At 43.5% G+C, this 16,741-nt stretch overlaps 1 protein-coding gene across 1 annotated transcript in view; it reads right to left on the reverse strand.

Annotated features, from left to right (window-relative positions):
* Positions 1-16,741, reverse strand: part of GATB (glutamyl-tRNA amidotransferase subunit B) — a 61,391-nt gene that overhangs the window by 5,354 nt on the left and 39,296 nt on the right. The window contains exons 9-11 of the mRNA XM_045017895.1: positions 16,154-16,343; positions 6,045-6,178; positions 5,431-5,509 (exon numbers count right to left, since the gene is read on the reverse strand). Of these exons, the coding sequence (XP_044873830.1) occupies positions 5,431-5,509; positions 6,045-6,178; positions 16,154-16,343 (403 nt within the window). The remainder of the gene's footprint in view (positions 1-5,430; positions 5,510-6,044; positions 6,179-16,153; positions 16,344-16,741) is intronic.

The following is a 16,741-nucleotide window of genomic DNA, read 5'->3' on the forward strand; positions in this document are numbered from 1 at the left end:
GCCCTGAAGATATAATTGTATGTTTGGGCCGCCCCAGTGTGCCAGGATGGAAACGAATGCCATGTCAAAAATGCAGCACTACAAATTTGCTGTGGGATCAAGAGGAGGCTGGGGTGAGGAGCCCTAATTTAAAGCCATTTTAATAATTAGCAGTGCAGCAAAATGGTTTATGAAAAACAAAATAAATAGAATGACATTTTAATCCTCTCATAGATTTTTCTCCAATAGGAAAGCCCTTCAGCATGAAATGATGTGACAGGTACTTTAAGAACTCTGCACTGATGCTACCTACTCCAAGCAAAGTGCGACTCAAATTTGCCTCCTATCCCCCAACCCTTCCTTCTCCCCCCCAATAGCAGCTTACTGTTTTTGTTTTGCCAGAGGCCTTGAAAGAACAACAACAAAGTTGTCTCGTGAAGCCACATTGCAGGTCTTGTGTTTTCCTTGTGAGAGGGAGAAGGGCAGAGAAGACAGATCAAATTATTAAAATTACTGATATCCAATCAGAGTTACAACCATGATAAGTGATATTTTAATCCGTTCCTATCTAAAACTCAAAATGCCCCCCCCTTCCAGTTCATTCCTTAGCACCACTGCAGAGACACCTGGAATAGCCTAGGAAAAAAAAAATCAGCTTACCCACTGCTAGACGGTGGCCTTGTCCACTTCACTAACTATGCTGAGGGCTCACTTAAGGAACACCCACAGTTGCTTCCTCCCTACTATCAGCAGGTGCTCAGTCCTCCCCAAGGGAGCAGACAGGAAGCTTTCTGGAAGGTAATTCTCCCTGATCTCCCCTGAGGCATTGTGACTCCATGTCACACCTCATGGAAGTGCAACTTGCAATTTGCACACAGTAGCTCAGAGAAAAACTCCCCAGAGATCTTGCTCAAAATGGAAACTAACCAACAACGAACCCACGTCTTTCTAAGAAAAGGGCAGGAATTGATTTTAGGTTGGCATGTATCACACCTGCAATTCTGACACCGTTATCCTTACCCAGAGAAGGAGGGCACTGAAGACAGACACACACACACACAAACAACAAAACCCTCTATTCCAAGCAGACCACTCAATTGGCTTCTCTTGGTAATTCTCACTTAAGTCAGGGCTAGGGAAGTTTGAGATTCAGGGAGTAATAACTGGTTCCCCTTACAGCCGTCTCATCTCCTATGCTAAGCATATCATGGCACAGAGAGATTTTGCCCATTATACACTATCTTAAGGGGACCAGGGAGAGACTGGATTTGCTCTTGTAAATATACACAGCAAGCTACGTCAGTTTGGGTTTTGTAGCTTTAAAAAGTATCCTTCTATTGCTTGAGTACAATACTGGCTCTCTCTATGGAGTACGTGGACACAAATCCTCCTTGGGCTATTTCTGAAAGTCGAGGAGGGAGAAGCTAATTAGTTATATTGGTTAGTCCATTATAAGGGGAACCTTGGACACTGCGTGTAATATATTACAGTAGTATTCAGAGGTTAAACAGAATGCACTTGATTATGCCTGCATGAATAAAATGCTTTTCTACTATGCAGAAGTGCAGTTCTACTCCATTTACTTTTTCTTGGGCTCTTGTAGGCTTTTCTGAGCCAGAGAGAATTAGCCTCAAGGGTTTAAGGGCCCCTTTGCTCCCTGCCCCTCCATCTACATTGTTATACACATACACAGCTGAGAGACCAATACTATTCAAACATGGTTTCCTATTAGACTGATGATATAGTTTATAGAAAAAGCTAGCAGATTTGACAGGCCAAAAACCTGGCCTCATCGTACTCGTTTTTTTTTTTTCAAATGTTCTAGTCTAGATAAAAGTCTAGTCTAAAAACAGTGTAAAATAATTTTAAATCATCCACACTAAGTGGTCAAACCAGGCTATAAATTGGCTAAACATGAACAGTGGGGCCTAATTATAAAGTCTCCAATGCCAAAATGAAGTTCTCAGTCTCCCCTTCATTACTGAAATCCCAATAGTGGCAACTATAGACTCTAGCCAAGGTTTGATTCAGACTATTGCCAGGTTCTGCCTGCTCTAGCCACATAGGCCTAGCACCAAACCAGTGGTCAGAATGATTTAGTAACAGCTTGCAAGTCTTGCATCCACAAAAGGGTCATTTTAAGCACTTTACAACTGTTGAATGTGCAAGCTGGTTGTGACACCTGGGAAAAGGTTTTCAGTTGAAACCAGTCTCCAACCGCTTGTTCCATGTATGGGTACAAATACTGCTACACCATTCTGGCCCGTCCTGTATCCATGCCTCCTCCCAGAATGCAATGTCTTTGTGTTTGCAAATTATCCAAAAGCCTCTGCTTCTAACAAGTGCTGTACACTTTGGATCAGGTGCTCCAGATTCCCCAGACTGCGCTGTTACAGTCATGATTGTAAAAGGGTCCTGTTCAACTTAGGTTCATACACTGTGCTCACCTCCCTGGTATCTGCTGTATGTAGAAGTGCCAAAAGATTCTGTCAAAGTATTGCCGTGCAGATGAGCTAAACCATTGTGCAAACAATAAATGTTGTCAATCCATGTGCCTGCAATGGTAGCCCTGATTAGTGTGCACACACTATTTTTGAATATAAGTTTGGTTTCTGTGCTATAATTACATAACACAGCAGTGTCCCTTCTTTGACATGCAGTATCCACCATGTAACCTTCCACATTTAATCAATGTTCACAGTTTTTATCTATGTGAATTTTATTGCCTTGTACAACTGAGAATGAGCACAGACCTCTTAAAAATTTAAACTGTTGGCACTTCCTGCAGTACGAGCATATGCATATGCATGACTATTTGCTCATCCCATCAAACTCTTCCATCTTTTCTTGTTGGCTCTGTCTTCACTACTGCAGTTAATTCCTCCCACCCACCTCAAATGCTGCAGTGCATCTGCTGTTGTCTGTATATATATAGCCTTTTTTGCCTTCAGGGCATCCAATATCTCTGCCTACTGCAGAGAACTGTTATAAACATTTGTTATTCTTCTGACATCTAGGCAACCAAACACTTTTCTAAATATGGCAAAGTTTGATAGCATCACTCAGTGATGGGCAAAGAGTAGAGTTATTACTCTGTGTCTGAATTCTGATCATAGAGCGCAATACATATACTACAAGGAGCTGGTAATTAAGCAGGAGATGCAATCACTGAAATTCCTCATTTTATAACCTGTCAAAACTGCCTCTGTATAAATAAATTAAAATGAAAAAGCCCCATTAAAACAACGTTAACTTTCTGACTTAAACACCACAACAAGGAAACAGCTAAAAATAAACTCTGAAGGTCATCTTCAAAGTTTTAGGCACCAGGCTGATGGGTGCTCTCAAAAAATCACATACACAGAATTTCTGTATATCCACATGCACTAAGTATTCTCAGTGTTTTCTGCCCGTTACAAGCTTTTATTGTTTTAAGACCACTTCCAACCACCATGAGCAACCACAATTCTGACTGGCTTAACTACGAGCTGAGACTTTTCAGCTCCACCAAAAACCAGGCCAGTTTAATTTAACTTTAAGCACCCAGACTTAGAACTCTTGTCCTCTTTATAACAAATATTTTGATGCAAAAGTGAATAGACAATAATTTCATTCCAAATCTATAGCTAGAATGAAAGAGTAGGTGGAAGGAATATGCAAACACCTGCCCTTGTTGATCTAAGAACATTAACCCTGGAACCTCATTATGTGAGTTAAATGTCTTAATTTCACTGTTGACTATTTTAGAATTAAAAAAAACTAGCTAGTGTATTTATCCAGTGGCGTTTAATATTCTACAGCTATAAACTTGCAAGGTTTAAAGAGACAAATAGTTATTAGTTATATTATCATGGGGCCTAAAACATGATAGGTGCTCTGCACTCAAACAAAAGTCACAATGCCCCACACAGTTTTACAGTTTATTTTTTAAAGTATGATCAAATATATATATATATATATATACACACACACACACACACACACACAGATATATATTTTTTTCATCACTACAGGGTTTAGCTGGAGTTGGAAGAAACAATTTACAGGGGATCAGAAAACCTCAAGTGAAGATCTTGAAGGGGAATGAAAGATTTTTAATTTTTTTAATAAATATAAAATGGTGAAAAAATTAATTTTATAAAATTATTCAAAAGTGTACTCACCATGTTAGAATTTTGGAGTGTATTTCTAAAAAAATATCCAGTAGCTTTTCCAGAAAGATTAGCAATTTTTTTTTTTTTTTTTTGGCAGATTACCAGTAACCCTGCAAAAATGCTCACTTGTCAAATGTGACATGAACACCTTCCTCGGCTCTGCCAAGAGTGTCAACATTCAGTAGCCATTTGTTAAATTTTTCAAATAAGCACCTTTATCCTTTCTCCCTCACTGCCCAGCATGCATGAGAAAGACTCACCATAAACAAGTGCAGAGTCACTTCACTAGTGTCCTAAAATCTCTCCTTTCAACTCACTTCCACCATGAAGCCTAAAAAAACCTTGATAATGGTTAGGCAGATGGGTGTGCTGAGACCACTGCCTATCATGCTAACTGGCATTGTCTCATTGTTACCTTGTGCTCCCCATGTGTTTTGTCTTCTACTTAAGTTGTAAGCATCTTGGGGCGAGGACTGTCTCTTTGCTTTATGTTTGTTCAATGCCTAGCACAGTGGGCTTTCATCCATGATTGGCATCCATAGGCACTACCTCAATACCAATTAATTATTAGGATTATTTATAATAATGATCATTAACATATTCCCTGATGTCAAATGTATTGTTAGCACAGTTTCTTAGATCCCATCTTTGTTTTGGGAGACTGGCCTGAACAAGCCAGCTAGTTGAAAAAAAGAGGGGGGAAATAGTTGGCTCTGTCTTGAGTGCCTGACTAAGATGCAGCAAAGAGTGTCACTGGTTTATCAAAAGGACAAGTCTTCCTCCTTCAGTCTCACAAGGCACTTGACACAAATTTATCTTATAAACCCAGCTATGTTTTGCCCTTTGCCATTCAGTGGGATGTGTGACCTCTTTCAGCTGCAGCTCCTATTAAAATTATTAAGAACCATGAAGCAGCAAGTTTCCCAATCTACGCACCAGAGACTGGATCAAGCCACCAAAACATGGATGTTAATTCTAACCTTCCCAAAGTGCAGGAGTGTTCAGAATTTGGGATTTGCTTATAGAGGTGACTGGTCAGTGGCGTCAAATCCAAATTGCCCAAAAATCAGGCATGTTTGGCTTTGTTAGGGATTTGTTTCAGGCCCCTCTGTACTATTTAACCCTGAATTTTTATACACATACATCCCACCTCCAGTAGCAGTTTGACATATTTCATGCTTTAAATATAAAATGAATTTACCGACACCATGGAAGTCATATGGATTCCAGATGGAGATTTACTGTTAAAATGAAGTAAGTAGTGGCCGTTTCAAAGGTAAGTCCAAAACAAACTCACTTGTTTGGCTGCTGAAGAAGAAATTGTTCCTCTCTCTAGAAGGTTTAGAAGGTCAGCCAGGAAGAGAGAACTGACTGGACTAAATTAAAAAAAATAAGGTGAGGTGAGAGCTCTCAAAAAAAACCAAACAAACAAACACACCACACACAACATAATCTTAACATCTCTACATGGTGCCTGGTCATTTGTATAAGTGACATACAATCATTTAAACAAAGATTAAATGTTATTATTGAAAGCAAACTAGTTACCTTGTTGTACACTGTGTCAGTACAACTTTTCAAAAAGTAATTTATTTTTGGTCAGCTGAGTAGGTTTTGCCATTTTAATATGACAAAAATGGAAACCCACGGATTACAATCGATAGTGATTGAAGATTTCCTGTCTCTGGAGGGTATGGAATAGACTTGGTTCACCAAGACATCATACAGGTCTAGGCTCCCAAAAGAAGTGGTGGCTATTCGGACCTCTGTTGTCCACCCACCATGGAGTTTCCATTGCACTAAACGAGGAGTCAGTGCTGGTGTTAGGGGATACTATTCTCAATTGTTTGCCTGGCCATGGGAAGACGGATGGTTCTGTTTGATCAACTCAATATAATCAGAAAGCTTCACCTTTCCTGGACTGTAAGATTGTGTTGTTTTAAATAACCAAGCATATCATTCAGAATCCAGCCAATCACTTTCTTTGCACTCATCTGCGTCTGCCTCGCTACATTTTCAAAGAACTCCATTAATCCATCTTCATTCTGTTTAGAAAAAAGAATTAAATGGGTTAATGACAGAAAGGTACAAAAATGAGTATTTTAGGTCCTGGTCCTCTCTCATTCGCAGGTAAACCTGATCTGTGCACTCACTGCAAGATCTTGGCAACCTCTAGTAACTCCAATAAGACAATAGTGCAATCTATACTAAGGGTATGTCTACACTACAAGAGTAGTTCAATTTAACTTAGGTCGAATTTGTGGATTCGACCTTATGAAGTCGAATTTGTGTATCCACACTAAGGACACTAATTCGACTTTGTGAGTCCACACTAACGGGGCAAGCGTCGACATTGGAAGCGGTGCATTCTGGGCAGCTATCCCACAGTTCCCGCAGTCCCCGCTTCCCATTGGAATGTTGGGTAGAGCCCCCAATGCCTGCTGGGGGAAAAATGTGTCGAGGGTGGTTTTGGGTAACTGTCGTCATTCAACTGTCACTCCCGCCCTCCCTCCCTGAAAGCGCCGTCGGGAAATCTGTTTGCGCACTTTTCTGGTCAGTGACAGCACGGACGCCACAGCACTGCGAGCATGGAGCCCGCTGCGATCATCGCTGCACTTATGGCCGTTGTCAACTCCTCGCACCTTATCGTCCACCTCTTCCACAGTCAGCTGCTGAGAAATCAGGCGAGGAGGCTCCGGCAGCGCGATGAGGACATGAAGTGTCAAAGTGGCACAGACCTCTCACAAAGCACAGGACCCCGCGCCGCGGAGATCATGGTGGCAATGGGTCACGTTCATGCTATGGGACGGCGATTCTGGGCCCAGGAAACAAGCAAGGACTGGTGGGACCGCACAGTGCTGCAGGTCTGGGATGAATCACAGTGGCTGCGAAACTTCAGGATGCGTAAGGGCACTTTCCTTGAACTGTGTGACTTGCTGGCCCCTGCCCTGAAGCGCCAGGACACCCGGATGCGAGCAGCCCTGAGTGTGCAGAAGCGAGTGGCCATAGCCCTCTGGAAACTTGCAACGCCAGACAGCTACCGGTCAGTAGCGAACCACTTTGGCGTGGGCAAATCTACCGTGGGGGTTGCTGTGATGCAAGTAGCCCACACAATCGTTGACCTACTGCTGTCAAAGGTAGTGACCCTGGGAAACGTCCAGGTCGTCATAGATGGCTTCGCCGCGATGGGTTTCCCAAACTGCGGTGGGGCTATAGATGGGACTCACATCCCTATTCTGGGACCGGCCCACCAGGCCAGCCAGTATATTAACCGAAAGGGCTACTTTTCAATGGTGCTGCAAGCACTGGTGGACCATAGGGGACGTTTTACCAACATCTACGTCGGGTGGTCGGGCAAGGTTCATGACGCGCGTGTTTTCAGGAACTCTTGTCTGTTTAGACGCCTGCAGGAAGGTAGTTTCTTCCCGGACCACAAAATAACTGTTGGGGATGTGGAGATGCCTACAGTGATCCTCGGGGACCCAGCCTACCCGCTAATGCCCTGGCTCATGAAGCCCTATACAGGCGCCCTGGACAGTGACAAGGAGCTCTTCAACTACCGGCTGAGCAAGTGCAGAATGGTGGTGGAGTGTGCTTTCGGACGTCTCAAGGGGAGATGGAGGAGCTTACTGACTCGCTCAGATCTCAGCGAAACCAATATCCCCATTGTTATTGCAGCTTGCTATGTGCTCCACAATCTCTGTGAAAGCAAGGGGGAGACCTTTATGGCGGGATGGGAGGTTGAGGCAAATCGCCTGGCTGCTGATTACGCTCAGCCAGACACCCGTGCAATTAGAAGAGCCCAGCGGGAAGCGCTGTGCATCCGGGAGGCTTTGAAAGCTAGGTTCCTCAGAGAGCAGGGTAACCTATGACTGTCCAGTCTCTTTACAGAGAAGCTGAACCTGCCCCTGTTTCAGTTACTATTGACTTTTTTTCAGCGGTTACATACCCTGTTCACCAGGTTTCCCCCCTTCCAACAGACGTTTAAAAATAAAGTTATTGGAACATTTTTAATTAACAAAAAGTTTTCTTTACTAACGAATTCGCATTAAAGGGTTCAAACAGGGACGCAGACTGTGGTGGGTACGGTGTGCAGTGATGTACAGACCGCTTCTACACTCGAGGAATGACAGGCTCCTGCTCCTACAGCGGTCTCTGGGGGGAGGACGGTTACAGGAGGGTGTGCAGGAAGGGGTGGGTGTAGGGGGATGATGGCTCTGGCTGGGGCTCAGGGCATCGGAGAGGCTCATGGCTAGGGTGGAAGGGCATGGTAAGGGCAGCCTCCCTTGCCATTTGTGGATGCCAGGCGCTCGGACCCTGGGGCAGCATACACCTCCCAGACTGACCTGGGGCAGCAGACACCTCCCAGAGTGACCCGGGTGCCTAGTGACTGCAGTCTGTGTGTGATCTGCTGTTGATCCTGCCCCCATGTCTGTACCCTGGTAATGGTGGCTGTCCTATGCAATTAACAAACCCCTATCTCCCCTTCACAAAAAATCTTCTGCAAAGAAACATGACGGAAACAGTAATGAACAGCAAACTATTTTTAATACTCAACTACACAGTTGGGGGATGAAACTGGGATTTTGGATCGGGTGAGCCAGGAAGGGAAGCAATTCTCATACTTTAGGGAATGAGAGCTGTTTGTTACATGAGTGCTCTGCTGGGGTGGAGTGACAGTTTTCACGGCCCCTAGCGCCCCTCCTTCTTGTGATTTTGGGTGAGGGGGGGACAGGATTTTGTGGCGGGGGAGGGCGGTTGCAGATACAGTTCAGGGGGGCTCTCTGCTCCTGCCTGCGGTCCTGCAGAACATCCACAAGGCGCCGGAGCGTGTCCGTTTGCTCCCTCATTAGTCCAAGCAGCGTTTGAGTCGCCTGCTTGTCTTCCTGCCGCCACCTGTCCTCCCGTTCGCTGTGTGAGCGCTGCTGCTGAGAGAGGGTCTCCCTCCACTGGCTCTGCTGGGCCGCCTCGGCTCTGGAGCAGGCCATCAGTTCAGCGAACATCTTGTCCCGAGTCTTTTTCTTTCGCCGCCTAATCTGCGCCAGCCTCTGTGAGGGGGATGCCGGGGCAGTTCGGGAAACAGCCGCAGCTGTGTGATGGGAAAAAGGAAGTGATTTCCTTGCAAAGATACATGTTTGCGAACACTGAACACAGTCTAGTCTGTTTCTGTGAACAAGACCATACACGGCACCTATCTCATGCGCTCTCAGGACAAGTTCGAATTTTCGGCATTCGCTTTCATTGCCTGGGGTCTTGCACTGGAGATCAGACAAGCGGGGCAGGACAGCAGAATCCGTGTAGCAGCCAGGCCTGGTAAGCCGTAAACTTTAGGCTGCTTAACAGTTAATGGATAGCAGTGCCCTCCTGCTGCAGGCAATCTGGAAAGCATAAAGTCTGACCCTGTTCCAGCCCCTCGCGGCTGTCCCCGGGAAAGATCCCTGTATGCTTTCCCTCTGCAGCCTCCACCACGTGGCTGTTAAACGACGGTCATTGTTATGCAAAGGAAAAGTCAAGCATTCCCAATAGTAACATTACACTAATTCCCCTAATTAGATGCAGCAGTCGCCGAGCAAGATCACCCTGAGGCGGGTCACTAAGAGAGACAGAGAGCGCATGCTGCGTGAATCCCTGCACAGACCAGGGCCCTATGCTGCCATGCTCGTCGAGGCAATGCTCCCACTGTACCTGAGGATAGCCTGGCGCGGAAGAGTGTGCTTCCACGGAGCACCCAATAAGGCACCTCTCCCCAGGAACCTCCTGCGGAGGCTTTTCGAGTACCTCTACGAGAGCTTCGTGGAACTCTCCCAAGAGGATTTCTGTTCTATCCCTATATGTATTGACCTTCTTTTCATATAGTTTTTATTCCTGTTTTTTAAAAAATAAATGTTTACATGTTTATAGCACTTACTGACTGATCCTTCCCCTCATTCAGAGTCCAGGTTAACGGCCGGGGAGGGTTGGTAGGGGATCTCTGTGAGGCTGATGAAGAGATCCTGGCTGTCGGGGAAAGCAGTATTGTAAGCGCTGTCGCCTGCCTCGTCCTCCACAAACCCTTCCTCATCTTCCCCATCCGCGAACATCGCCGAGAAACTGCCCCTCGACACTATCCCATCCTCAGAGTCCACGGTCACTGGTGGGGCAGTGGTGGCAGACCCACCGAGAATGGCATGCAGTGCCTCGTAGAAGCAGCATGTCTGGGGCTGGGCTCAGGAGCGTCCGTTTGCCGCTTTGATTTTTTGGTAGCCTTGTCTCAGGTCCTTGATTTTCACGCGGCACTGCGTTGCATCCCGGCTGTATCCTCTGAGTGCCATGGCTTTGGAGACCTTCTCGTAGGTCTTTGCATTCCGTTTTTTGGAGCGCAGCTCCGAAAGCACAGACTCCTCGCCCCACACACCGATCAGATCCAAGACTTCCCGGTCAGTCCATGCTGGGGCCCTCTTTCTACTCTGAGATTGCATGGACCCCTCTGCTGGAGAGCTCTGCATTGTTGCCGGTGCTGCTGAGCTCGCCCCGATGTCCAACCAGGAATTGAGATTCAAACTGGCCAGACAGGAAAAGGAATTCAAATTTTCCCAGGGCTTTTCCTGTATGGCTGATCAGAACATCTGAGCTCGGACTGCTGTCCAGAGCGTCAACACAGTGGTGCACTGTGGGATAGCTCCCGGAGCTACTAAGGTCGATTTCCGTCCACACACAGGCTAACTCGACATAGCCATGTCGAATTTAGCGCTACTCCCCTCGTCGGGGTGGAGTACCGAATTCGAACTAAAGAGCCCTCTAGGTCGAACTAATTAGCTTCCTGGTGTGGACGGTTGCACGGTTAAATCGAATTAACGCTGCTAAATTCGACAAACTCCTAGTGTAGACCAGGCCTAGGAGATGCTCTATGAAAAGAATACATAAGCATAGCTGTCAGCCCGTCTGCCAGGTTGATAAGATTGTACCTATTATGTAGTTTCTATCTTTCATTAATCCTTCCCTGAAATTAATGTACAAGGAGAAGCTGCTTCACCCAAGGCAGGTGTGGAGAGTTCCCTTGTTCTGTTCTAGCCTGCCTACCCTCTGGTGAAATGAGCTGTCAAAGAACATTCTATGTTTACCATGGAATGGTCTTCTGAAGCCACCTAGAAATATTTCATGCTTGATCTTGCAGACACATTTCTGATTGCTGGAATAAGATGGACCCGTTTCTACCCTTGAGTGATTTGGATAGGTCAGACTAGAAAAAGCAGAGTTTTTATTGTTCTAATTTTTTCAAGTCAACTCTGATGAAGGCCCTCAGTGTTGGAAATGTATTGCACTGGGGACACATTCAATTTTAAAGTGTACAAGAAATCTGAGATTGTTTTTAGTAAAACAGATACGGCGGGATCTGATGGATGCTGTGATGTGTGTCACTTGGAGAATGATGGCTCAGTAACTGTAGCACGTAACTCAAAAGGCCTCCAAGAGACTGTGGATATTGTAAGTGGGGAATTCTTACTTTTCAAGGGAAGAACCCAAATTCAGTTGTCCTACTGGACTTTGTATACAAGTTAAAAGTAAAATTATTAATTTAATTGACCCCTTAATAAATACTGTAATTTTTCTAATTCCCCTCAGGACTCATTATTCCAAATACAAGCATAGAATATTAAGTCTTAAAATGACAAGATAACTAAACAGACAATATTACCTTGGAAGTTCAGTCAGGAAAAAGCGAGCAGATATTAATGCCCCTTCTTAGCAAATACTGTGGGCCTTTACAGCCACATTTTTAACATGGGTGGAGCAGGTCTGGCCAAAAAATGCTCATACTGGATACATTCAACCAAACTGCCAGACCCACACTTACTTGATTTTCACATGGAAATGTACATATTTGCAACCACTTCATTGTGCTTTTCTTTGAAAATCTACCTAGTATCGTCTTTACCAGTACCAGTCTAAGATGAGTGAGACAAAGCGTGTGCTTTTATTAAATTAAAACTTGAACCAAATTGTATCAGTGTGACAGGAATGAAATATTTTCCTTATTGTTCCTGCAATATGTTATATGACAGAAAAGACTTGATCTGCCTCTGATTTCCAACAGTCTTTCCTACCCTACTGTTGGAAGTTAGTTTGGACAAGTTGTGCATTCTGACCAACTTTCCTAGAGCCAAATTCACTGACACTGGAGTGCCAAAATCATCCTGTGACTCATATTAGGAATATTTATCTGAGAAGATGTTTGTCAGCCTATGGAACATCTCATGCAGACAGTTTTGCTATGAAGCTCTTATACACTGCATACAGACACCGAGAACAACTTTCTCCAAAATCCTAACTCTCATCCCTTGCTATTCAGTATAAAACAGCTAATTTTCACCACAACTACCAGTTTTCTTAACTTCATTTAGTAAATACTTCTGCATTTCTATCATCTTAAAAAGATTAGCATATATTGAGATAAAAATTTCCAGGTACAAGAGAAGATTAGACAAATTTTTAACACCACTGAAGCATATGTTTTTATATACAACTAATATAAATTGCTGCACAAGTATCAGGCTAAAAAACAAGATACAACTCAAATAATGGAGAATACTGACAGAGAAGGCATCCGTAACAAACATGTACACTTTAAAGCAAATATCTCCTTACTGCCAGTTACTGGATGACACAAACCAAAGGATATTTTGGATCTTTACCTACCTCATAGAAGCCATTTAACTGGTCATATACTGACAGCACTTAACACACCACATCTTGTTAATGCAAAAATACAAACTACAAAACCAAAACTGTCCCTAGGAATAATTTACCATCTTAAAACCATCACAGAAAAGCTGCTATGTTCTGATTTATCAGAATGTTAACTGACTATCCCACTTAATCCTGAACAACAGAAGGGAAACAGAATTTCGGAATTATAACATTGTGTTCGGTGTGGAGGGTCACTTGGCACTTTCATTATATAGTGTACCAATACATTGTCACTTGCTCATTAGAATCTCATTGGAATGAAATGTGGCATGCAAAATGTCAGCCAGAGGCAAAAAATTTTCTTACACATGATTTAAATGGATGCTTTAATAATCCTGAGCTGTCAAAAATAGACTGTGTGGTTTCAAATGCTTTTTTGACAAGTTTAGCTTTAAAATGCTACAATGTTTTGCAAGGTATCATGGAAGCATTCTTTGCAGACATTGGGTCTGCAATGTGAACTGGTGCCTTTAAAGACCAGCTGATGCCTCCCAGAAAACTGAAGAAAAAACGGAAACCATTCTATTGAAAAGTAATTTTGTCTATATCTCATTTTCTGCTTTGTTCTTTCTCTATTTGTACCCAGACGCTGACTCCGTGGGTGCTCTGGGGCTGGAGCACCCACAGGGAAAAATTAGTGGGTTCTCTGCACCCATCAGCACCCCTCGCCCCACCTCCTCCTCTGCCCCTGAGCACGCCGCATCCCCGCTCCTCCACCAACTTCCTGTGTTTCCTGCCTGGCCGCCGCCAAACAACAACTGTTTGGCAGCATTAGCATGCTCTGGGAGGGGAGGCGCAGGAATGTAGTGTGCTCAGGTGAGGAAGCAGGGAAGAGGGGGCTGGGATTTGGGGAAGGAGTTGGAATATTGGCAGGGAGCGGGTGGAGTTGGGGCGGAGACTTTGGAGAAGGGATGAGAAGAGGGGCAGGGCAGGGCCTTATGGAAGGGGTGGAGTGGGGGCAGGGCTGGGGGGGGAAAGAGTGGAAGTTGGTGCCTATGTTTGTACCATCAGAATTTCCACAGCAACCAACTCTGAGGAAATAAACTGAGGAGCATATGGGAAAGGGCAACAGGTGAAGGTACAGACTGTGTGGTAAAGAGAGACAATTATGTAACAAACAGAATAGTTTTCAAAGTCTTTCATGATATATCAATCAGGTCTTAAAAAACTCTAGATAGTTAAGCTTAAAATAAGCAGAAATGCACCTGTATTTTAGAACGATAGGGTACTTTAGATATGTCAGTAACCTATATTAGAGTGAGCATAGGTACTAGAGAGAGCTGGTAGAGGAAGAGAATGAATGATCATATCAGTCTTTTCTATCTCTACTATACCTCAATGACTCCGATCTTCGGATGTCAATATGCTTTTTTATTATTTTTTATAGCAGCACATTGACATGGGACTTTGGAGTTAATAAATCAGCAAAACAAACAAAACAAACAAAAACCCACCAGGAAGAAAGCCAAAATGTTAAACACCACACGTGGCCAAAAACTCAGCATGTCAGGTGCAATAAGGAGATTCAAAGTGAAAGATGTCCTTCCATTTCAGTTCATCCTGTTGTACTTCGGTCCTGCAGGAGCTACAATCTTCCATACTGGAGCACACACAACTAGTTACTGCAATACCTTCATGCATTGGTGAGCTAAGAAACTAATGTTCATGTTGAAGTCTGACATTTTAACACAATTTTTTGTGCATAATGTTCACACTAACAAGTTGGGGTAGAGTACAGATTCTGCATTTTGAAGGCATCCCTCTACCATTGCCATTTATTTAATGAATACTCTTGGGCACTCTAACTTGAAAGATTGTTTTTTAGATTTGTGCATCTGGCCCTATCAGCCATCTACAGTAGTTCTGAGTCAGGCAATGGAAACATAATTTTTAGGTGAATTAAGGTTAACTATTCTCTCAGTGAGTCAAATAAGTGAATTTGTACATCCTAATCTACACTAAAAGGAGAAAGACTCAGAATGCAGACGAGACCACCCCGCCCTTCATTTATTGAAGAAAAACAACTTTCAGTGCAGCTGTATTTGTACATCTTTCTCACAAGCAGCAATCCAAAATCATCTTCAGAATTAACAGTTATAAAGAACAAATTGCAAGAGGAGAGAAATTAAGAGGCAAAAGGAAGGAAAAAAAAATATGTTTTCAAGTGAGATCTGCAAAGTGAAGGAGAGTCAACGAGACAAACAGCTAGCAGTTACATATGGCTAGAGCTGCAGAGGAGAAGGCTCTTGCATCATCACTGATGAAACTATGTAATAGCAAAGAGGGGAAAGGATTAGCTAAAAAAGGGTCACTGAGGTGAAATGGAGGAGGGTCCATTTACTGTCCCTGATCAAAACATTTATTTTCATAAATGATAATTTTTCCTGAGGTGAAGTTACTTATACATGTGTGGAGAGACTCACTGGCTGCAGAGCAATTTAACATCATTAATCAACATCTCTGAACTGCTACCTTCACAGCCATAGGACTTCTACATGATTTATGACTGATTTCCCACCAAAATAAGGAAAACTTATGACTCACTGGTAAGATGCAACACCAGTAAGGCTAGAACCTTCCTAGCCACTTTCTTCTCAAGAGATTTCTGTAAAATTTGATTTAAATACTGACACACAAAGTCATCACTGTTGGATCAATTAAAAAAGGATTGAAAGAGAACAAGGATGTTGCAATTTGTTTTCAAGAGACTGGATAGTCTTTAGATGGATTCCAGAGGTTTCTAGATTTTAAACAATCTGTTCATTTGCATTCACAATCTCCTCACCTCAACAACTGCATTTTTGGGCAAAGTTTTCACCAAGTTCGATGTTATACATATTTTACAAAAACAATGGTCATTTATTATTTTGTTAAGCATGGACAATGTGCTTGGCCCTGTTCCAGACACAAAGATAAAACAATACCTGCTGTGAAGATCATGCACTTGTGGACAAGACTTAGTTTGTCAGCAAAAAGTTGCACACTTGCCTCAGTCAGCACTGTTAATGAGTCCGCTTTGAGAGAGATGAGATCATCATTCACTAGCAATTTGTTAGCTCCCTATTTGTTCAGGAATCGCTTCTCATAGAAACAAACTGCACATGTTATTTCTGAGCCTAGTTGAAGGATTTGGCACGGAGGTACAATTTAAGAGAGCTGTTAGACACATTTCCAAATTTAAAAAACCATGGCAGCTGACAGCTGGTTAATATGTCATTTTACAGCGCATTTTCTCTAAGCACTGAAACTTTGAAGTTTCTTGGTTTATTTTAGCACTCAATCAATAGACCTACCAATAAGGTGAAACTGTGTTCAGGCAGAATCCCATACTGTTCAACAAGCTTCACTCTCCTCACACTGGGGAGATCAGGAAGCCTCTCCCGAATCCAATCAATATTCACCACTTGCTGATGGTTCGTACTAGCGGGCAACGATTTAGTATCATACAGAATCAATGGAGGGAAGTTTGGCTCTGGCATGAACCTGGGGAGAATGAAGAGAGACGAATTTGGGGTTATTTTTAAGCAAGACAATCCTCAGCATCTCAACAACAGGCTGCAAAATTTGTGCGCAAAAGTTAATGGTCCTCTGGAAATGGTATTACTGGATTTAACTGAACAAGATACTGAACTACACAGCTCAGTATATTATTGTCGAATAGGAAAAAAAATCAGTCCACAGCCACTATTTTCTCTCTGATGATCTGTCACTGTTTGCCAAGCAACCAGCAATAGAAAAAGGGTAATTTAAAAAATTTGACACCCAAAATTTTAAGTGTGGATGCAGCCCATCACTATTGTTGGTGAGCATGAATTGTGATTCTGACCAGCAAGGCAGTGTGGAGAGAAGCATATTGACAGCCAGCTGCCAGGAGTTCTCTG

The sequence above is a fragment of the Mauremys mutica genome, chromosome 5 (genome assembly GCF_020497125.1).
Source record: "Mauremys mutica isolate MM-2020 ecotype Southern chromosome 5, ASM2049712v1, whole genome shotgun sequence".
NCBI lineage: Eukaryota > Metazoa > Chordata > Testudines > Geoemydidae > Mauremys > Mauremys mutica.